The following is a 15,601-nucleotide window of genomic DNA, read 5'->3' as shown; positions in this document are numbered from 1 at the left end:
TAGGAACGTATTGAAGGGGTTTCAAAGAATTCCTATGGGCTTTTTAATATTGCATAGCGACGAAATAGCTTTGCAGCAATTTTTGCTGCACCGATTATCATCGCTATGCAAGGCACCACTGTACACAACTTTTTAAATATAATAAATAACCTGAAGGAGCAATGGCTCAACTGAAGACCACATACTTGCATGTAGTCAATTCCATCCTTAGCATGTCCAGTTAAAATGATCAGGTAGAGGGCAAAGGAAAAAACCTGCTGCCTGAGACTCTTAAGTCATGCTGTGCTACTCAGAGAAGACAATATTGGTTAAATAGATAAATTGCCCAGGCAACTTGCTCTATTCAGTCTTCATGACTGAATGGTTTTCCATAACTTTGTGACTAAACAGCTTTTCCGAAGCAACAGCTCCTCATAAAGCAAGTAACCTTTGAAACCTGTCATGAAACTATCTCACCAAGGGATAGGAAACATTTGGTTTTTGACCAACAATTCCCAGAATACAACAGAAATACAAGAGTCAGTATGGATTCTGGGAGATGTTGTTCAGGTAAACAGCATTTCCTATCATCTATCTAACCTTGCCCTATCAAAGAGTAACTGCTGGTAATGAAATAGATAACCACTTTCCCACGCTAAGAAATGGATCCTCAGTCCAGAATTCAGGCTTATATTGTGATTTTTATGCAATACTGCAATTGCATTTTTGCATCCAGCAAAAAAAATATTGCATTTGTGGAATACTAGATAAATAAAACATATTTTCTGGTTTTAAGAAACAAAAAGGAATGCATTCTCTTATAAGACACAATTAAAACTTATTACAGAGGTTTGACAGGCAACATGTTCAGCATATTTAAACAGAATTTGTTCACTAATGGCTCATGTCCATCACATAATGGCACAATATTTTCTGTATTTTGTAACATGCACTATGGCATAGTGGTAGGTAAATGTCGCTAAGGATAGAAAATAAAATTGCTAGGTTTATTCCCCTACAGAAATACCTGTTTTGCACCTGGTATTGAAAAGGCATGCACTTTGCCTACAAACTTCATATATATCTGCAGGCCTCTGAGAAAGAAAATATGCATAAAACCTTTCATGTATTTGAAAAATACACACCAGCAAATAGCCCCGTATTTTAAAAAACACACAAACATGATTTAGACAACTGTTCACATGGCTACAGCTGGTACTAATAGCATAATCAGTCTTGTCAACAAATCAGCTATATGCATGATCAATATGAATGACTAAGTGGTGGCCATTAACAATAGACGAAGCTTTGCTTACACCGACTGGGAGAACACAGGGGCTTCATCATTCACATTTGCCATGCGAATGCGCACTGATGCAGTCCCTGTCCGAGGAGGATGCCCTCTGTCAACAGCAATGACCACAAACTCATACATGTGGTTTGATCGCTCAAAGTTCAGTCGCTGGTTTGAATTGATGGTGCCCTCAGGCGTGATGGAAAAATCCGCACTCTGAATGAAATAGACAATCTCGGAGTTGGAGCCAGAGTCACAGTCTGTTGCAAGAACTGAAGCAAGCAACATTGAAAAAGAGAAAGTCAAAATGACAAAAAGAATGGTTTGCAATGTAACAAACAAGGCATGTCAACTTTCATTATGTACCTGTTTCAGTAATAAAAATACCTATCCTGACACACACAAAAAAAATAACAGTGACAGAAATAAATTGAATTAGCGAGCTGAATTATTTAGGGACAGGTAATGAGAGGGTAACTAAGTTAAATATTAAATAATATTATTTACTACTAAAGGAAGAAGCTTCACAGTATGAAAACACACCCTGGAACTATAGGAGGGCTTTAATCTAAAGAACAAACATTTATTCTTTCACAATGCCCTATGCAATTAAGTATGCAATCAACAATAAGCACTCATTGAAGGTATTAAGGGAAATAAATCCAGAGGTGTCCAAAACTCAGGAACACAATAAAAAAGGGGAAATATCATTATGATCATCAGGCAAATTTACTCAAATGGGAAGGATAAACAAAAGCTTCCAGAATGAAATTTCATCATGTGCTGATGTAATCAACGTTGCTTGGACATTTCATGAAAAAGCAAGGCTTGCTAGAAATTAATTTAATCCTAAGAAAAGCTGATGGTAGAAGGAAAAGGGAGAAACCTAGAAAAAATTGATTGTCTGCATAAAAGAAAACATATTTTCAGTTTCAATACCTCAACAATTGTGAAGAATAAGACCTTTCAAAGCTACTTGACAGCAGAAAACAGTAACATTTTTAATAGAAAGATAAGCTCTTCAGCATGAAAAGGGTCTTAAAAAAAACCACTCTTGGGCACAACATATGCAATTGAAAATCTTAATTATGGTTTCAGATTGAACTAGTACTCTGATTTTTAAAATAAAAGTTTACTGGGAATAAATGAAGAATTAGGGGGGAAATGAAATCAATGGAAACATAAATATAAAGAATACATCTGGAAATTTAAAAGGACCACCCCCAGAAAAAGGTCATTATTTCTACAGTTGGGAAACTGGTGAGCAGAACAACCTAAGATTTTTAGAAACTAAAATGACTGCAGTTCAGAACAGCCCAATGAGAACTTAACACGCTGAGGGGTCACAAAGTGTTGCAAACTTAAACAGAACAAAAAATAAAAAGTGAGCAAAAGTGGGCAAGTTTGGTCCCTGTATGTTTTTGGATTGCAGCCCCCATAACTCCTCACAAATGGCTATGTCAGATATTGCTGATGGAAGATGTATTCCAAAAAAAAGTATCTGGAAGGCCACAAGTTGCCTTCCCTTGGAGGTAAGGTGGTAGTGAGCTGAGATACTTAACCCTTTTATGTATGTATAACCATATAGAGCCACCATATAGGATCTTGGAAGCAGTCACAGCATACTAGCCAGAACGCCAAACATCAGCATTTTGTTAGGTTACACTACAATATTTTTAAACTGGCACAATCTATTTTAGTCTGAAATTACTTGCCACAGAATTATGAAAAGAGATGATATTTGCAAGCTTGACATACCTTATTCAAGTTTTTTGTTTTTGTTTTGGTTCCCCTTGAAGATCTAAGGAGGCTTCATCAAGTGGGGAGTTTAAAACTTGCCCTGAAATTTTGTTATGTGGGAAACTGAATGGCAACTTCTCATCTGCTGATCACCTGGCTTATGTCAAACAGAAAATTTGCTAGCCCTATTAAGTATTTTTGCTTTCTATGTAACTCTTCAAAATGTTTCACCAAAGCAGGAACTTTTTTAAAAAAAACACCTTGAAATATTCTTATAAGCAAAATTCATCAATTTGCCTGAAGCATAGAATTCTATCCTTTGCCCATTTGTCTCAAGAATTTATACAACATACACTTATTTAAAAATGAATTTCATAGTGATACATATGAATAATTCAATTAATTAAAAAACACTAAAGGGTAGTTTAATAAAATTGAAAGGAATGACATCTTACAACCAGCTGAAATTACATTCACTTTAAATAATTAGGGAAATAATAAAAGTTCCAACAGGTATCGAAAGAAATATTGTGTCAGTACCACGTGTTATCTCGGTTGAAAGGTTTCCAAAATGACAGCACCACCACAGAGAAGGCCTTTTCTTTCGTATAAGCACGGGGAGATTCCCCTACAGATAGGATGACATGACAGACCTGTTCTAACTAGTTTAATGCAGGAGCATCCAAAGGAATCTTGGAATTCATAGTCTGATGAGGCACTGTACATAATGTGCTGCCGTACACTAGAATCTCTGCTGCAGTATACTGGACTGTGCAAGAACAGCTCTCTAAAAAATTCTAAAGTAACTAATACAACGAAAGTCCCAGGATTTCTTAGGATGGAGCTGTGACAATTAAGAGTGGCATCAAAAAACTGCAACTGTGTAGGGTTCCATTCTAGAGCATAACCGACACGCAACGTCTTCCCACATAAGTTGCTTAAACTGAATGGTAACTATTTTGAAAAAGCAACAGTCTCAACATGCAATGTTATACAAAGAAAGAGATGGAATCCCTTTTTTTTCCTTTACCTTGCAGTAATGATGTCCCCACAGGGACTGATTCAAGAATATTTTCTCGACTATAAATAGATTCCTGAAATTCTGGACAGCAGTCATTTTCATCTGTGATATGAACGATGACCTGCATAGAACAGAAGCGGGGGGGGGGGGGAGAATCTCAGACCTTGTTTTTAAACAGAAAATCAAAAGGAGCCTTGATCGAGTTCCACAACTGAATGTACTATATGTGGCACAGTTCTTTTAAATAGAGAACTCTTTTATTTCATACATTAGAAAAACTATACTCCACTTTTCTGATTCAAAAGGAAACAACAAAGATGATTTATGCTTTGAAGCAGGGCAGGTTGTCAGTATGGTCAGAAAGATTAGATCCAATACAATTTAAGACAATTCTTTTCTTCAGGGACAGGCAGAAGGCAGATCCTCATCTACAGACAGATCGCTGAGCAATTTGCAGTACTTCTCCAAGAGTTTCTGACTCTCAATACATCAAGAAATAAAATGTGAAGGGTGAAAACCAGTATCACTCACGGCTATTCTTGTGCTAACTGTGTCTCTCTTATCACTACTCCACATTTGGTGTTATCTCCAACATAAGCTTGTAAATATTCCACAGGATGCAATAGTTAGTATCAGTAGGTGTAGAAAGTAAGATTCTGACTCTACCTCAGTTACACTGCTGAGCAAGCTCTCTGTTTCCATAGCCTTTACTAAAAAATGATAGAGGTGATGCTCGCTCTCGTAGTCCACTGCATGAGTCAAACTGAGTTCGCCAGTCTCTTGGTCCATGTGGAAAAGGCCACTAGGGTTCATCAGCAGTGTGTAAGAGAGAGGTTGACTCTGGAAAGAAACTGCTTCAATAATAGCCACTCTGAAAAGAAAAAGATTAAGCATAACATGACTTGTTACTTTTATTTAGGATGTGTTTGTTATCTTCATATCCTGCACTTTCTCCTGTGAACTCAAGGTTCTCTTTCTCCCCACTTTATCCTTACAGCAACCTCATAAGTTTGGTCAGGCTGAATGGGAGCATCTAGACCTAAAATCACCTAATGAGCCTTACATCTTAGGGACTAGAACCCACATCTCTCAGATTCCAGCCTAACACAGTTTGGAATAGGAATATGATATGGAAGAAGTGAAATAGGCGACTTTGCAAACAAATCTGTCATGCTACAATATGTAGAGCTTGTGAAGGTTATGGTCAAACTGTCCGCAGGATTCTAGAAGAAAACGGAACTGGTACATCCACTAGTGGCAGAATTCCAAGTGAATGACTGGGTCTCAGGATGTAAAAAGAATGTGATGAACTTTATTCTTGTTTTAAAAACTTGACTGTTTCAGTAAATGGCCTTCTTCAGGAGCTTAACATAAAAATAGAAATGAATTAGTCTATAAAAAGCAAGCAAGGGAGAACTGCAAATAATATACGGCAGTATTAGTGAATATGCATGCAACATTATCTTCTAAGATGGACTGATAGCAATATTTCTGATACATACCAAGCTTTTAAAACTTTGTCAGCTCGTTTGGTCTGTCTCAGCTCTGATTAATAATTACAAGAACAAATCCTGGAGGAGTGGTATGCATTCATATGCAGCTGGCAGAGACAGTTAAACAATCAACAAGACAGTGGGGTCAGTGCTAAGAAATCTATTTCTTCATTAAGCCCCAAAGAGGCTAGAATGTTCAATCTTAATATCCAGTCAATTTCTTTTCTCAGTAAGGACTTCTCATACTTTCCAGGAATCACATCTACAACCCATAATGCTAGATCTCTTTCCGAATGATTAAATTCCATGAAATGGCTAACACAAGGACTACCTAGACACTCATTTCTTAAATTGTTAAGGTGTTCTCCTATATGAGTCATAAGTGATCTAGAGAGGTCTTACCTATATACAGTTTAATTATAAGGACACCTTATAGCATAGATCACTCCCTTAGTGTCGCAAGCAGTGCATTTCTTTAAGACATCTCTCTTGCCATTCTGTGGATCTCTAAATTATATCATATGATATCTATTTTTACAGTAGGCACAACGGCCACAGGGATGGTGTCCTGTGGCAGGAGAAGAACCAGGCAGTGTACTAGAGATTCATGGTGATAATCTGTCTTTAAACTCACTCTTTACTAAAATATCCCCTAGGTTTCTAGTTCTTTTAAAGGAGATTTGTGATTTCTCCTGAAAACCTTCCATGCTTTCTAAAATGTGCCAATGCCTCTTTATGAGATTCTGTAATTTTTTGTGACGTGATCAGATGTTAAAACACAGTTAACATGGTGTATAGGTTCTTTTTTAAAAAGAGATCACCCTGTGTGGCATTGATAGCCTTAGCAAGACTATAGTTTATAGTCTCATGTGGGTATTCTCTGTCTCTTAGCTGATTTCTCAGTATGAGAGATTCCTGCTCAAAGTCCTTGCTCTTGGTACAATTCTTTTTCATTCTTAAAAACAGACCATATGGGAGATTTTAATGAAGAGATCTAGGATGGTAGCTATCAAACCTGATAGGTGTTACAATTTGTAGGTTTTCTGTATACCTTTGTGTATAACGTCCATGAGTCCTTCTTAACAGTAAGATCTAAGAAATGTATCTCATTATAATTATGATTGGTGTCAAATTCAATGTTATGATCCAGAGCATTGAGCCATCCAAAGAATTGTTTTAACAGACACTCACGGCCCCTCCAAATCATAAAAATATCACTGATGTATATAAACTGATTTACTAGATTATCTCCAAAGAGGAGACTGCTTCTAGGGTGCATGCTATCTTCAAAGTTTAACACGTCTTTTTTACATCCTGAGACCCAGTCTCTCATTTGGAATTCTGCTGCAGGATTCTAGGACCTGGAATTCAAAAAAGCAACTTTTCCAAATGCCAACAATTTGTACTAACCGACTCTCCCCCTCGCCCCCTCGCTTTCATATCTGCAATTTCTGGATCAACTCTACAATACTTAGAAACAGTGAATATTAATTTCCCATCACTATCACTATCACTATCACTACTTACTTTTCATCTGCTGGAGTATTTTCTGGAATAAATACACTGTAGGATATATTAGTGAACTGGGGAGGCCTGGAGCCAGCCAGGATGGAGATGAAAGCATATGGACTTTTGCTGCCATACTCATCTATGGCCAGCACAGTGACCACATATTCTTGATTCAGAGTTAAAGGCAACCCCGTTGTCAATATGACACCTGTGTCCACATCTATATCAAAACGTTCTTCACCACCTGTTGAGTGAAAAGATTTTTTTAAAATTGTCACTTTAAAAAAAAGCCTCCTAGCTCCCAGGGACGTTGGCAAGTCTTTGAGTAGGAGTCCCAAGTCCAAGTCTTTGGTCCCAATCTGAACCTGAGTCTTTGGTACTAAATCCTGAGTCCCAAGCCCAAGTCTGAATCCTTATTAAAAATAATTTTCCCCTAGAAAAAAAGGAGGTGGTGGGTGGGTTCTGAGTCATGAGTTGAGTCTCAGGCATTGAAACCCCTCCCCCGAGTGGAGTTCAGGTTGAGTTACCAGAGCAACTTAAATCCGACTTGACAGTCGGATTCATGTCCCTATTCCTGCTAGCTCCTCATCCATTTGATTTCCTTCTTGCTACTGTTTTGATCTTTCTGTCTTTTCTTATTTGTTCTTCCTTAGTGCAGTGAAGGAAGATAAGATACATTTTCTTGGGTAATGTTCTATTATCAAGCATGGTTTAAGCATATACAACTGCCAGCATAGTTTAATCCAGAAACGTATTAATCCATGTATAATCCATAGGAAGACAGCAGGATGCCACCAGTATTTTAATATTAATAATTATGTGCTGTCAGGTTGATTCCGACTTAATGATGACCCTTCGTAGAGCTTTCTGGGTACAGAATACTCAGAAGTTATTCACAATTCCTTTCTTCTGGGAGCACTCTGTGACTGTGTAGATCACACAGACTAGCTCTTCTCCTTCAAGGTAGAGAAGATGAGAAGCTATTAAAAGCTGTGGTTTGTGGTCTTGGAAGATGTGCATGGAATAAAAACTCTCAGTTACAGGTTCCCGAGGTTTGACATGGAACAGGAGTTCAGGTTTGAAAAAAAGAGGCAAAGTTTTGAATGGCAAAGAAGCTCAGTTCCGCAGACTGCAAGTTTATGTATTCCTTGTATGACTTGCACACTGTATATTTTGTGTCATGAAAAATTCAGACTGGCACTAGGCACTTGTAATTAACCAAAAGCATCCACATTTACTTCAACTGCACTATCTACACTCTTGCTTCCATCATCTAACATTTGCAGGTAACTCAAGAGGATGAAATCCTGTGGTGCAGTTATACAAATGGCAAAACTTTTAGATGCAAATTGCCATAAGTTGATAAATCTTAACAGACATTATCTATTACATAACTACCATGTTTCCCTGAAAATAAGACAGGGTCTTATATTAATTTTTGCTCCAAAAACGCATTAGGGCTTATTTTCAGGGGATGTTTTATTTTATAGTCATGTCATCTTCTGTTGGTTGCTGCACGATGCTGCACAATGGTGGAAGGTGGGGTTTCACTTAACTGGGGCTTATTTTGGGGGGTAGGGCTTATATTAGGAGCATCCTGAAAAATCATACTAGGGCTTCTTTTCAGGTTAGGTCTTATTTTTGGGGAAACGGGGTAGCTACATCACTTTGTATGGAACATACAATGTCTACAGAAATTTCTTAACTCACAACAATCCACTTCCAGAAGTTATGCTGGTTGTATAACTTCACAACAGGATTTCAGACAGAATATTTTAGCACATGATTTGGAACAGGTTGAGAATGGAACTGTGAAGGAGAGCATGGAAAGTACATATTGGGCATTCATGGGGACAAGCAACAACAGTCACCATGGAAGAACGACAACCTCTGTGGAGAACTGACACCCCAGACCTTTTACTTTAAATCTAGGATGGAGCACAGAAAGTTCTATGCAGTAACTGCGGTGGCATTTCTAAAGTGAAGACATGAAGTAGACCAAGAGATATGTGATCCCATGAAACATGCATGGCATTATCATGGTTAAATGAACCTTCATCAACAAATGATGCATACACACAACAACTCAGCAAAGGCTTTTAAAGAGATACTGGAGAAAAATGGCCTATCTGCACCAACCTAAGGGTTGAGGCTATAGCTTTGCATGGAAAAAGTCCTGGATTGGCATCTTCCACTGAAAGAGTTGGGTAGCAAATGATGGGACTGGCCTCTGCCTCAGACCCCAAGAGGTGCTGATAGACAGTTATTTATATTGAGCTAAATGGACAAATAGTCTGACCTTGTGAAAGCATCTGCTTTTGCATCCCAGGACAGTAAAATTACACTGGTCACAAGTGCAAAAGATCCACTAAAAGTAGTATTAAAGGAGTAGGCTAAACGCCATGTATGGACATAATGTATAGCTTAAAACCCTGGGTTTTTTTTTAAACCTTCCTGTCAATGCTTCTAGTCAGATGCCAAACTGAGATCAATATGCACGGCTTTACATTTCAAAATGTACCATATTTTTCCATCTATAGGATGCCCCTCATGTATAAGATTCCCCCCCCCCTTTTCTAACACCAAATTAAGAAAACTTAGCTTTGAGTATTCATCCTCTGGGCTCAAAATGCTCGGACATTAGGAGTCCCTGTTGAATCTGAGCACTGCCTACATGCTCCACCTCCAATGTGGTGTGTTACAATTGGTTTGTACAGCATCAGTTGATGTCAGTTCCATAAGGCTCGTGATGGGAGGAAGCTAAGTCTCCTGACTGTAGGAAGCTAAGCCTCATGATTGGAGGCAGCCTGCTTGCAGAGGCAAGGTATGTGCCGTTTTGTTCTCTCCTCAGCTTACTTCCATGTATAAGATGACCCTCAATTTTTAGTCTAAAGATTTTAGACAAAAGTATCATCTTATACACAGAAAAATATGGTACTCCTGCTGCTGCAGTGCAGAGAGGGGAACTTTGAAAAGGAGAAAACTGCTCCACTATGGTTGGATTTTTAAATAAAAGAGTCAGGCAGGAAAGTTCTAAACCTCCCTTCACCCATGCACCCTGGTCTCACTTTAGATTGCCGCCATGCATACTTACCTGAAGATACAAAAGAAAAGGACCTTCGCCTGTGCATTTAACACAGGTAGAAGATTATCTCTGAAACTATTTACTTAGCTTATATTTCTCACACCTGCTACAATGTGCGTTATAATCCAATTGTTACATTTTCAAATACTTTTAAAATGAAGGGTATGACTCTTGGCAATAGTTTTCAAAGCAATCCATTGGTAGAATTTGCAGTTCATTTGCTTACCTGCAATGAGGGCATAGGATATCCCAGCACTAGAATTTTCATTGTCACTATAATGGGCAGCCAGCTGATACACGACTGTGCCTGCTCGGGCCTCAGAATCAACACGTGCCAAGTAGGGGTATGGATACATTCCCCAAGAGATAGGTTCCTCTTCAACAGCAACAATCACCACGCGACATAAATACCAATCGTTCTCTGCAAAGGGGACAGAAAAATTAAAAAGAAAGAGACAGAAACTGGAGTTTATTGGGACAGACTTAACTTTTAGAAATTACGTGCTTGAAATTCTACAATAAGATTTTAACCTTTGAACAACATTTGGGGTGATGAACCACCAAACAGCTGTTGTGGCAGTAAAATAACCAGGACAAACTGCCAAACCAGCGGTTGGCACCCATCTCTACTTGCATGCAAGGATGCAGAATTAAAAAATCAGAAAACTGCAAAAGCTATTTGTGCAACTTCCCTTATGCATGCAATATTTCTCAAGAGGAGTCTGACTTTTGTGTTAGTAACCAGTCACTCTGGGTTCAATGCACTCCTACCACCATTAGGAATGAAAGATTTCCTCCATCCATTGTTTTGGTACTTTCAAAATAACCCACATCGAAATTTAAATTGTCCAATCGTACAGTTGTGCCACCATCACAAAGAGTTACACACTGAAGCAAACATATTCAGAGAAAAGGAACAATAAAAAGCAAAAATGAAATCTGCTTCAGCGAATAGGACTCAAACAAATGCTTTCAAATTACAAGCAGAGACATCTCAGTCAGTAACAGCTTTGTGATGGTAACAGGGGATTGATAGTTGAACCAACTGCCCTAGAAGATGGCAATCTTCACTGAAGCCTTTCAGATTTAAGCAGGATGACTATCTGTCTGAGATGCTTTAACTGTGGATTTTCCGTATCAGAAGGGTGTGTAGTTGAAGTCCCTTCAGTCAGAGGTGACAAGGTGAAACTCAGCTTGCCATGAAGATACGTATAATCTGAAGAAGAGGTCTAGAAAGAGAAAATATTCTAGACTGGATCTAGGTATTCTAGACTGTCCCTTGGCCTGCTGAGGTCTATACCGACCCTTCAATCTAAATTAAATTAGGATTTCTGGTGGCACTTCCATCCTCTCCTCACATTCCCTCTTCAAGAGCTCTTGTGATCTTGTTCCTGAGTGGCTTTTGGCACCCCCATCTTGGTTAGAACTAGCATTCCTATGATCCATTCCACTTTAATGTATTTCCATTTGCTTTCTTGTTTAATCAAATATGATGCCTGCATGCGATTTACTTTTCAAAAGTGAAGTGCAGTCCACTTGTCATTCTGGCATTCAGAGAGCTGAATCTGATTATAAACTCAGCTACAGCTCACTGTCAATATTTTCCAGCTCAACAATCCTATGATTGCATGATCATACTCACGCTAAAAGGAAGTGACCTCTCCATTGGCGTATCAAAGGCCACACTCTGAGTTGTAACAAATCTTGTGCCTTCTGAAATGCCGTTCCACCATTACCTGTCAGTTTTGATAGGCACTGCTGGTGATAATTGGGTGCCAACACAAATGTTAGTGACACACTGATTGTTTGTAATAGCCATCTTTCTCTTTCAACTGAGTTTAATTGCTGAGAATATAGTGAAAAAACTGGGTCAAATGTTTAGACTTTTCTGTTTCTTTCCCTTCCCTAATATTTGTATCACATATCCTGCTGAAAAATTCTGGAAAACACATTTGCATACTATTGCAGCAATTTGCTCTTTGCTAATAAAGGGTGTTTAAAGGTGGATTTGGTTTTTCCTTTTTCTCACAGACCAATATAGCTACTGGGGAGGAGGGTGCATGTATTAATTTTATTAAACATTATAAAAGAGAGCATTATGAAAAGAAAGCTCTAAGATGCCAAATTGATAATACTCACAACACATAAGAATGTATCAGTTCTTACTGGAACAAAGAACAATAGATATGAACAAAGGCTGGGAAAGAAAGGTCAAACATCCATACTATATACAGTATACTGTAAACCTATTATTTCCTGAAAAGAGTTTCTGAAAACTGGGTTAAGACTCAGCTGAAGGCATTTTTACAAACACCCATGTACATTTGTTTAATTCTGACTTGTGTTCCCAAATTCTCACACAGCATTGACTCCCTTGTTGTGGAAAACTAACAAGATCTCAGAAACATCTAGTGCTCACCCACCAATGACATATAGGTCACTTAATAGCCAGAGGCCAATCGATACTAACTGGCTAGTGTCTGAATGTCAGCCTTTATGAAAAACAATCAGCTCCAAGCTCTAGACACATCAACAGAAAGAACTAATTCTGGACCCATAATCTCTTGTGCAAGTACGTACAGCTTATTTGCACACATGGCTTGGCACACACCCTTGCTCTCACTTTCTATAGTTGTTTCAAGATATATAACAGGTTTCACACTCTTCTATTCATCTTCGTAACAGTCCTGGAAGGCACCTCCTCACATGTTTGTGCTGGAAACATCTTAGTTTCCAACACAGGCATGGAATCTAACAGGTTAAGAGGCTTAATTTACTTCCAGAGTTCTGGCCAAAGTTCAGATATCACTGACCAAAACCAACTACATACTTCCTCCTCCCACAAGTTTATCCATCCAGACACAAAAATGTTTCAGCGCTCCATTCCTGAGACAACAGACATGCAAACACTTCCCCGTTCCATCTTCCTTCTGACCAATTACAAAGAAAAAGCAAGTAATTTGCCAAATTGTCGATTGATGCAAGCTTATGTCAGCATAGACAGTCTGCTTTTTGATAGCACCCTGCTTGTAGATACAGAATCAGTGTCTCATCTAGGGAGGCCCTTGGAAGAGACAACCAACTTGACAGTTGTTTGCAAATCATACCACCCAGCAGATGCATGTACCTTAATCTGTAGTGACTACTGGATGCACAACACAATCAGCCTCAAGGCTTATTCTGATGAGGCTTTGGGTGACATAGCCCTTCCTGCATTTTCTGCTCAAGAATGCAACAAGGACAGTCCTTACAAAAGGAAAATTACATTTAGAACAGCACTCTTCTGTACACTGTTAGAAGAAATGCAGAAACCTTTTTTTAAATGTAGTAGCAATAATACCATGATTTGAACAGCCAAGCATGTCTTCAGAGTTGCAGGGAAAGTCAGGAAGTGCCAATACGTTCCAGACTTTATTCTGAGTTCCTTGTTAATACAAATATGAATGTTTTAAACTATATTCTAAAAGAAAATATGTTCTAAGAGTGGAAGAAGGACAGGAGACAGGAGGAGGAGTGAGTGTCCAGGTATGTTACTATGTATGTATCTGTATATGATCATTATTGTTACCATGCTAGCTGGGGTCTTCATTAAGCTTAGATTTCTAGATCTTAAAAGATTTTCTTTAATTGTTAAGGTTCTATGATATGAGAAGGCATCTCAAAAAAAAGATAAGCTTTAAGCAGGCCAACTGACAAGTACAGATAAATGAGAGCCACATGCAAGGAAGAATCAGAGGGGGAAAAAATCAGAAAAGGAACGAGAGGCAGTTCTACAGTACATGCTGACCAGCAAATCTGTATATGCTCAGCCTATAAACCAGGGAATTAATCTTTAGGGGAAAGACAACATAATTTAACAGATGTAGCACAATTTGCTGGCATTGAGGCACCTCTGAAGGAAAGACAGACACCATGGCTAAAAATGAGCTTGCTGCTCTTAGAGTCTCCACAGAAATAGCAATGGTCTTTTTCAGATAAACTCATTTTCAACACATTTGAGCCAGTCAAGAGACTATATCTCAACTGTGAGACTGGAGTCAATTTTGGGACTGATACAAACATACAATAACCTTATGAGACTGCACCTATGACAGAAGCACAGGGCTGGAAGCATGGGACTGCTATTATGTAAACTAGAGATAAACAGTCTACAAAAATGTGTGTTTACTCCTCTCTCAGGTTATCTGCATCAATTAACATAATACTGTATATTGTTAATTAAGTCAGAATATGAGACAAAAATTAAACACGCCATGAGTACAGGTTCTACCGTAATTTGATTTAAGAATCGGGCATGAAACCATCCAATTACATTTAATATCATTCACCCACAGTGTTATAAAGGAAAATAAGGCATATCGGCTCTCCACCCAACCTACATTTATTCTTTATAGTCTCTGCATCTGACAAAAATAGCAGGCATGCAAAAGCATTCAGCTAATGCTGAATCAATATGGCCATGCCTTAGTTTGTTCACACAGTCACAGTTTGCTGTTACAGTCAGAGTGTTTGTCAATACTAATCAGTCACCAAAAGCAAGCCATCTCAGTGACACCAAACCAGCAGGTTATTGATTACAAAAAGAGGAAAAGTGGGAAAAAAACTGTCTGCTTAAATCACAAGGAGTGCATTCACACCATGTTTTTAACAGCATATCGTTTCAAGCTGTCCTGGAATGATTGCTCTTTCAAAGTAAGTGCTGAAAACTGAATGCAATGAACTGTCATTCTCTACCAAGTAGTTCTGGGCCATAAAAGCAAGGGGCATCTGAACACATTGGCTAAATCCTGTTGCTTAGCGTAGTAAATTGCACTAGAGTAGGCCCACTGAATCAATGAGGATTCAGTGCGTCAAGATCTCCATAAGTTCAATTGCTTCAAATAGGCTTACCATAACTGTGATTTACTATGCTAAACAACAGGATTCCACTTTATTAATTTAAGCCGTCTCATACCCAGTTTTTTCAGACCTATCTAGCTTGGTACCGTCTACTTCAAATGACAGGAGTTCTCCACCTCTTAGGAAGAAAGATCTTCCCATATAGATCACCTTAGGCCCAAACAACACATGTATAACATGCAGGAGATGCATGAGCCAATCAGTCAAGTGTTTTTAGTCTGAAATTTCCATTTAAATTGGAAGGCTGGCCAACTTGGAGGTGCTCTGGTTGACAAATGATGACTCATTCCCAATTGTACTATTTTCTTCATATAAACCATGCACTTCATTTATCTTACATACTCATGATAGTGTGAAACTTTTGGTTCACCAGATTTCCATAACCCATTGTTACTGGCCATGTTGGGAGTTGAGGGATGAAAAATCTGCATGGACAAAAACCCCCACTGCTGACCTTAGGCTTTAAAACCTGAGAGAAAGAAACATACTTCTCATATTTCCAGCAAGCAGCTGTATTTACCTGGTGTAGCAAAAACACAGAGTTAATTGAACAATGAAGTAATACAAACTGAAAACAACAG

The 15,601-nt window shown here is 38.5% G+C and overlaps 1 protein-coding gene across 1 annotated transcript in view; it reads right to left on the bottom strand.

The window, feature by feature from the left end:
• The window catches only part of LOC110074761 (neural-cadherin-like), a 69,090-nt gene that overhangs the window by 41,756 nt on the left and 11,733 nt on the right, over positions 1-15,601 (bottom strand). Inside the window, 5 exon segments of the mRNA XM_072999133.2 lie at positions 1,296-1,545; positions 4,044-4,155; positions 4,701-4,905; positions 7,055-7,280; positions 10,348-10,542. Of these exon segments, the coding sequence (XP_072855234.2) occupies positions 1,296-1,545; positions 4,044-4,155; positions 4,701-4,905; positions 7,055-7,280; positions 10,348-10,542 (988 nt within the window).

The sequence above is a fragment of the Pogona vitticeps genome, chromosome 4 (genome assembly GCF_051106095.1).
Source record: "Pogona vitticeps strain Pit_001003342236 chromosome 4, PviZW2.1, whole genome shotgun sequence".
NCBI lineage: Eukaryota > Metazoa > Chordata > Lepidosauria > Squamata > Agamidae > Pogona > Pogona vitticeps.
Note: the sequence above shows the minus strand (reverse complement) of the source record. Positions and strands in the feature narration are given on the sequence as shown.